This window comes from Propithecus coquereli, unplaced genomic scaffold, assembly GCF_000956105.1.
Source record: "Propithecus coquereli isolate 6110/MARCELLA unplaced genomic scaffold, Pcoq_1.0 Scaffold39, whole genome shotgun sequence".
NCBI classification, from domain to species: domain Eukaryota; kingdom Metazoa; phylum Chordata; class Mammalia; order Primates; family Indriidae; genus Propithecus; species Propithecus coquereli.
Genome location: NW_012149618.1, coordinates 63764 through 72246, shown reverse-complemented (window position 1 = coordinate 72246; position 8483 = coordinate 63764). Strand labels below are relative to the sequence as shown.

Genomic DNA, 8483 nt, shown 5'->3' with positions numbered 1-8483 from the left:
ATCCACCCGCCTCAGCCTCCCAGAGTGCTAGGATTACAGACGTGAGCCACTGCGCCCAGCCCCGGCTAATTTTTTCCGTTTTTAGTAGAGACAGCTAATTTTTTTTTTTTTTAGTAGAGATGGGGTCTCGCTCTTGCCCAAGCTGGTCTTGAACTCCTGAGCTCAAGCAATCCTCCTGCCTCAGCCCCCCCAGAGTATTAGGATTACAGGCATGAGCCACTGCACCCAGCCTGGGTATCAGGCTTTTAAATGAACTTTTTCTATGAAGAACCACAGTAAATATTTTAGGTCTTTGGGCCATATACTCTGTTACAACTCCTGAACTGCAGTTGTAATGGAAAACCAGTCATAAACAGTACACAAAAGAATAAAAGAATGGGTGTACTGTGTTCCAATAAAATTTTATTTGTAGACACTGAAATGTGAATTTCATATAATTTTCAAGTATTACAAAGTGTTATTCTTCTTTTGATTTCTTTTTTTTTTTTTTTTTTGTCCAACCATTTAAAAATGTGAAAACCATTCTTAGGTTGCAGGCTATAAAAAACAGCCAGCAGAGGAAATCTGGCTGGCCACCAGCCATTGTTTGCCAATTTCTAGTCTAACTATTTAACCTCTCCAGGTAATGCCCAGTGATGTCCGAAGACTTATGAATGGATTTGCCAAGAACCCTTTGCAAGCCCGAAGAGAAGGATTATATTTCAAGGAAAAGGATTACAAATGTGTCCGGGCAGATGAATATTCTCTTTATGCTAAGAATGTGAGTGCTCAAGATTTGAAGACAGCTAGGTGAAACTATAAAAGAATTTGACTCCAATTTTCTTTGTCACACATGGGTCTTCTCTATAAAACAAATGAAACTCATTACTGTCTTGAGACACTGAGACAGCAGTCTGGTGCCAGCAAGGCATATGTGAAAATAAGCACTATCAGAGAGCCTGGCTTTGAGAAACATTCACCTTAGAATCTACCAGCTAAACCTTACCTGAACTGTCTCTTTGCAGTACACTATAGTCCATCCGTCGTACTATACCCTCTTCAAGGAAAAAAAAAAGAGTTGATACCACTCCTGTGCTTAAAACCTCTCTTGGCTCTCTGTTGATTATTAGGAATGAAGGAGGTGAAATTCACATTCATTGGATGCCCTATATTATGGGTTAGGCATACTTCACTCACATTATAAACTAAATAGCCTCATTTTACAAATGAGGAAACTGAGGTTTAACAAGGTTAAATAACTCTTCCATAAACATGTGCCAGAAAATGGAGGTGCTGGGAGTCAAGCCCAGAGCTGTGCAATTCCAAAATGTCTTACCTTTCCATTTTACCTGCTGTTCTCATTGGGATAGGGATGTATTATAGTCAACTGGGGAACCTTTTCAAAATACATACGCTGTTATTACAACACTCTGAAACTTTTTGAGGAAAGGCAACTAAATTAGTATAAATGAGTGGACGGTTCAAAAACATATATATTTATGGAAATCAGGAAATGGTGAAAAATATAGCTGGAGCATAACTGCTGGTCCTGTGATTAGAACCAAGAGCAGGATATTCTATTTTATTCTTTATCCAGGAAAACACTGGTGTGATTGTTGTGAAGACCCATCTGTATCTCCTGGTGGCAACTTACACTGAGGGCATGTATCCTAGTGTCTGTGTGGAAGCCACAGAGAAGCTGGGTAAGTTTGCCTCCCAATGCCTGTCTTCGTTTCCTGTGGTAGTCAGGCCTTCTGACTACAGGTGACAGAGATCCAGCTCAAACCAGCTAGGGCAGAAAAGAGGAATTTATCAGAGGGATACTGGGGTTACTTACAGAACCACTGGAAAGACAGAGTGCAGCTGAGCCACAGGAAACGCAGATTCCAAGGACTGGAACATTGCAAGGACTCCATCTTGTCTCTGTTTCTAAGTGAGTCACCTTTGTTCTGTCCCATTGCAAACTGCTTCCTTTCCTGGCAGGGATCCTGGCCAAGCCTCCCATCCTACCCCTTCATTTCTCTCTTTTTTTTTTGAGACAGGGTCTCATTCTGTTGCCTGGGGCTAGAGTGTAGTGACATCATCATAGCTCACTGCAGCCTCAAACTCCTGGGCTCAAGTGGTCCTTTTTCCTCAGCCTTCCAGAGTAGATGGGACTACAGACATGCGCCACCATGCCCAGCTAATTTTTCTTTCTTTTCTGTTTTTTTTTTTTTTTTTGTAGAGATGAGGGTCTTGCTATGTTGCTCAGGCTAGTCTCAAACTCCTGGTCTCAAGCAGTCCTTCCAAAGTGCTGGAGCCACCTCACCTGGCCCCCTTCATTTCTCTTAAGGCCCTGATTTGGCAAGCTGTGGGTCATATGGTTTGCCTCTGTATCAGTCAGCTGTGTAGGAGGGATAAGGCTGGGGAGCGGGGAGACAGCAGGGTGAAAAAGCAGAGATGTAGCTGCTGTGGTCCACCCTATATAAAGGGATATTTTACAGAAAAAGAAATTACTGTGAGCCAGCCACCTCACTGGTATATAGTGAATTCTCCTTCCATGTCTATACATTTTGAATAAAGATCTAATAGAGAATTAGCTGGGAAATTATATCTGTGAGAGTTTAACTTAGTAAATGGTAAATTGTGTTTGTGTTTACATTTTTTAATCTAAATTTAAATTTCTAAAAAAATTATTGGAGTTGCTTAAACACTCCTTTGAAATAGTAGAAGCTTCTAGTAATAAGAGCAGCCATTCATTCGTTCTTTCAACAAATACTCAGGGGTGCCCAACCATGTGCCCCGCACTATCCTATGTAAACTACAGAAAGCTGGTGAAGATATAGTCTCTGCTTTCTGTGCCTCTATTCGTGCTGTCTTATCTGCCTGGAATATCGTCCACACTCTGTCCCTGCCCCCTCATGCCTAGTTGGCAAATTCCTAATCATCATTAAAGACCCAAGTTGGATCCTGGGCTTCTCTCCACTGTGGTGTGTATTTTATGTATACCTTTGTTATTATCCCCATTAGAGTTCTTTGTTTATCGAGACTGTGAACCCCTGGAAGGCAAGAATTTTGTCTTAATCATCTTCCTGTCTCCAGTACCTAACATAGTACCAAATGTGGAATAGCCAATGAATACAGGCTTGATGAACAAATAAGTTAATTACTTCTGCCTAGCAGAGTCAGGGAAGGGTACAAAGAGCTGGATCTTAGAGGAGTAATTGAGAAATTAAGTACCGTCACAGAAACTATGTACCTATATACAGATATACCTCATTTTACTACATTTTGTTTTACTGAGCTCTGCAGATGGTGCGTTTATTTTACAAATTGGAGGTTGTGGCAACCTTGTGTCAAGCAAGTCCATCAGCACCCTTTTTTTAATAGGATGTGCTCACTGTGTTTCTGTGTCACATTTTGGTAATTCTCACAATATTTTAAATTTTTTCTTATTATTGTATCTGTTATGGTGATCTGCAATCAGGGATCTTTGATGTTACTATTATAATTGTTTGGTTTTTTTGTCACGAACTCAATGGCAAACTTGTAATCATTTTGGGGCACTACAAATGTTGCCACTATAAGACAGTGAACTTAATAAATGATGTATAAGTTCTGACTGCACCACCAACCGGCCTTGCCTCCCTCACCCCAGGCTTTTTCCCTCTCCTTGGGCCTCCCTATTCCTTGACACATAACAATATTGAAATTAGGCCAGTTAATAATCCTACAATGGCCTCTAAGTGTTCAAGTAAAAGGAAGAATTCCGTGTCTCTCACTTTAAATCAAAATCTAGAAATGATTAAGCTTAGTGAGGAAGGCATGTTGAAAGCCAAGACAGGTCAAAAGCTAGGCCTCTTATGCCAAACAGCCAAGTTGTGAATTCAAAAGAAAAGTTCTTGAAGGAAATCAAATTGCTACTTCAGTGAACACAAGAATGGCAAGAGAGGCCGGGCGCGGTGGCTCACGCCTGTAATCCTAGTGCTCTGGGAGGCCGAGGCGGGTGGATCGCTCAAGGTCAGGAGTTCGAGACCAGCCTGAGCAAGAGCAAGACCCCGTCTCTACTAAAAAATAGAAAGAAATGATCTGGGCAACTAAAAATATATATATAGAAAAAATTAGCCAGGCATGGTGGCACATGCCTGTAGTCCCAGCTACTCGGTAGGCTGAGGCAGAAGGATTTGCTTGAGCCCAGGAGTTTGAGGTTACAGTGAGCTATGATCTTACCACTGCACTCCAGTTTGGGTGACAGAGTAACACCTCATCTCTAAAAAGAAAAGAAATTTGCCATAGCCACCCCATCCTTCAGCAGCCACCACCCTGGTCAGTCAATAGCCATCAACATGAAGCAAGATTCTCCACCAACAAAAAGATTATGACTCGCTGAAGGCTCAGATGACTGTTAGCATTTTTTAACACTAATGTATTTTTAATTAAAGCATGTATATTTTTAGATTTAATGCTATTGCACACTTAAGAGGCTATAGTATAGTGTAAACATAAACATAACTTTTATGTGCACTGGGTAACCAAAACATTCATGTGACTTGCTTTATTGCAATGTTTGGTTTTTGCAGTGGTCTAGAACTGAACCTGCAATATCTCCAAATTATGGCTGTATATATATATACACACATAAACACCAATGTGTACAGACCTTCCCAGTTGTCATAAATAGTTCCCTGGAGGGGATTGTTATAAATCGTGCTACACAGCTGGCAGTGAGATGTTCTGGGAGCAAATTGGACTGATTCTGGGCAAGATACAACTTAGGAAACACCAAATAATAGGGATGAACTCCAACCCGGGAGGGACAAGCAATTACTACCACCATGGATGGACCCTTTCTGAGCAAGTGTCAGCATTTGAGAGAGGTTCCGTTTCAATAGGGTAGGGTATGAGCAGAAGGCAGAACAGAGACAGACCAATCTGGGCTAATTATCTAATTAAAGCGTCCAGAAAATGAGGCTAAGAAGATTAGGTCGTCAAGAAACCAGGCTCTATCCTATTAGGTTGGGCCCAGGGCTAATTCCCCAGAGAAGATCAGAGAAGTTACCTGTTGTCATGTAGATTCTGTGGCTGGCACTGAAGGTTGGTATTCTTGCTTAGGGCCACAAAAGACTCCAAAGAATGTATACTGGTTAGACAGACACAGCTGACATTATGCCACTGAGATCCCACTGCTCTGGGAAGAGACAGGCTATCTTGGAAACAGCTAGATGCTCACCAGGAGTGGGCAAAGCTGATACCACGCAGGAGCCAGTTGTCTCTCATTACTTTTGTTTCCTTCACTTCTTTTTCTTTTCATTGTAATTTTCTCTATCAAAAAAAATATATATACATGACCACTGTGGAAAATTTGGAAAGTAAAGAATTATGACCATTTAAAAATTTTAATTATGAAAGATTCTAGGAGGATGACTATTTATTAATTAAAGAAAACTTCTAGAGACTAATTAGATAAAGGATGCTATGCTGCTTCTCTAACATGAATTATTCAGGTTTGTTTTTAAAATAAATATATTAGTTAATCACAACATTTGTAAAATGTTAATATCTTTAATTCTAGGTCCTCAGTTTAAAAAGAGAAACTTAAGTACATATTATGACTTATTTATAGCATTACTATTGAGTTATCAGACAGCTTTAACTTTTCCTTAAATTTCTTGTGACCTCTCTATAAACCACAGTTGAGAGATAGACTTAAGTCCTTAGAAGCCAACCAAATTTCCTAGTTTCTTCATTTAAAAGTTGCCTCATTCTCCAACTCCTGACTTGAAACGATCCTCCCATCTCGGCCTCCCAGAGTGCTGGGGTTACAGGCATAAGGCACCATGCCCAGAAAAGTTGCCTCCCTCTATAACTAAAGCTATGTGCTAAAGAACTGGGCTCTGTGTTTTGATAGATATAGAGATAGAGATGGATATAGAGGTAGATATTTCATGGTTTTGATATTTTGTTTATTCTCATGAGAATTTCATTGGGGACCTTATTGCCAAATCTATAACATAGATCAGTGGGAAAATATGATTCATTTTGCAGAATTTTTCTTGTAGTTAACTTTTCTGAACTATACTTCTTTTGTGACTTAATACTGCCCTGTTCTTCCACCATTTCCAACTGTCATGATTGCAGTAGAGGAAAGCAAATAAAACCCAGCATTCAATTTAAGAAAAAGAGTCAAGGATTAGCTTTGTAAGTTTTTTAAAATTAATAATAGCTTTTTAAAAAATGAAGTGCTGTAATCAGTTTTAAATCTAGGCCATAGAATGCATATAGGAGGGGAGGGAGGGCAGCAGGTTCTTTTGTTCCCCTGAGCCCTCTCTTTTCCCACTCCCTTTGCCCAGCCATAGGCATCCTTTGTCCTCTCTTTGCCTGGACAACCAGTTCATACTCCAGGACATCTCAAATAATAAACATTGTGGCATTTATTACTGTGAAACAGAATTGATGTGTATATATATCTATCGCCTAGCTCCCCTACTAGACAATGAACTCCATGAGAGCAGGGACTATGTTTTAACTATCCGGTCATCCTTCTATCTCCAGGACCTAGCGCAGTGGCTAGCACACGGTAGTCACCCAGCAATGTTGGTGGAATAATAAATGAATTGTAGTGATAATTTACTATTCATAAATAATAACCATGCTCTGCTTGCTTTCAGGAGACTATCTAAGAAAAAAAGGAAGTTAAATCATCAGACACCTATGAAAGACAACTTTATTATTTTAGAAGAACACTAGAGATCTTAAAGAAAAAAAATAATACCTTAGTTTGTGGTTGAAAAACACTAGGTAGAAGATACTAAAGAAGAAGAATGAGTTAAGGAAGCAATTTTTCTTATTTCAAGAGATCCTCTTCTTCAATCGGAATTACTTGACCAACTTGTTCTTTTAAAAAAAAAAAAAGTGTTTTTTAAGTCTTGGTCATTGGCATGGAATATGATAGTTGCATGGGGCACACCTGTTGGGAGACTCCCCTCTGTGAGGCTTTTGTACTCCTATACTGCCTTGCCAGGTATGCCAAGAATGCAAGGCCCTCAGCACTATTTACCCAGGCCATTTCTCAGGGTTATACTGTAGCATACAACCGTGAAAAATGAAGTGGTATCTCCCTTCAAGAAAAAGAGCAAGCTTGCATACTGCTTGCTATAAAAGAAGTGGAGTCGCTGAGCTTAGCGTTCCTCCCTTGAAATGCAGCTCACTCCACGTGTAACATCTGTCGGATCCACATCATCCGTGCGGGACTTGGGAGAAGAGGAACCAACACAAAGGCCCTCCAACAATGGGCCACTAGTCAAGGTATTCGATGGACATTCCACACTCCCATTTGCTGGCATCCAGTATTATTGAATACTGGAAAGGCCTTCTTAAAAATCAACTCAAAAAGATTTCTCACTTACTTAGGAGCACGGAGGGGAACAGAATCCCATGATAGGTGGGCTTGATAATTTGCTAGAATGATATCAGAACTCAGGGGAGTGCTATACCGCTCTTCTAATCACAGTTTTGTTATAAAGGATGCAACTGAGGAACAGCTAAATGGAGGAGATTCATAGGGCAGGGTACTGGGTGGTGGGATTGGGGCGGGGCACAGAGCTTCCATGCCCCTCCCACCACACTGATGTGTTCATCAACCCTGAAGCTCTCCAGACCTTGTCATTCCATGGTTTTTGTATGGGCTTTTCATTATATAGGCATAATTAATGAAATCATTGACTACATGATTGAACTCAATCCACACTCCCCCTTCCCTCCCAGAATTTAGGAGGTGAGGCTGAAAGTTCCAACCCTCTAATCGTAGGGGTGGTTCCTCTGGTGACCAGAACACACCCTGAAGCCATCTAGTACTCCCTCACCTCAAAATGAGTCATCTCATTAACATGAATAACAAAAGACACTCCTAGTGCTCAAGAAATTCTAAGAGTTTTAGGAGTTCTGTGCCAAGAACCAAGAATAAAGACCAAATATATTTTTATTATACCACATCTGGTCTTAGTGGCAAGGTTGTACCTGGCATGGAGATGAATACATTTTGCTATCTTAGCCAGATTAACTATTAAGCATTTAATTTTAGGCTGGCATGGTGGCTCACACCTGTAATCCTAGCACTTTGGGAAGTTGAGGCCAGAGGATAGCTTGAGGCCAGGAGTTGGAGATTGCAGTAAAGTATGACACTACTGCACTCTAGCCTGGGCAACAGAGCAAGACCCTTTCTCCAAAAAGTAAAATAGAATAAAATAAACATTCAGTTCAGGCCAGGCGTGGTGGCTCACGCCTGTAATCCTAGCACTCTGGGAGGCCAAGGCGGGCGAATTGTTTGAGCTCAGGAGTTCGAAACCAGCCTGAACAAGAGCGAGACCCCATCTCTACTAAAAATACAAAGAAATTAATCGGACAACTAAAAATATATAGAAAAAATTAGCCGGGCATTGTGGCACATGCCTGTAGTCCCAGCTACTTGGGAGGCTGAGGCAGGAGGATCGCTTGAGCACAGGAGTTTGAGGTTGCTGTGAGCTACA

At 40.8% G+C, this 8483-nt stretch overlaps 1 protein-coding gene across 1 annotated transcript in view; it reads left to right on the top strand.

Annotated features, from left to right (window-relative positions):
- PFN4 (profilin family, member 4) overlaps window positions 1-6783 on the top strand; it is a 7352-nt gene extending 569 nt beyond the window's left edge. The window contains exons 2-4 of the mRNA XM_012652445.1: window positions 623-760; window positions 1577-1682; window positions 6627-6783. Of these exons, the coding sequence (XP_012507899.1) occupies window positions 623-760; window positions 1577-1682; window positions 6627-6655 (273 nt within the window). The 3' untranslated portion in view covers window positions 6656-6783. The remainder of the gene's footprint in view (window positions 1-622; window positions 761-1576; window positions 1683-6626) is intronic.
- The last annotated feature ends 1700 nt before the right edge of the window (window positions 6784-8483 follow it).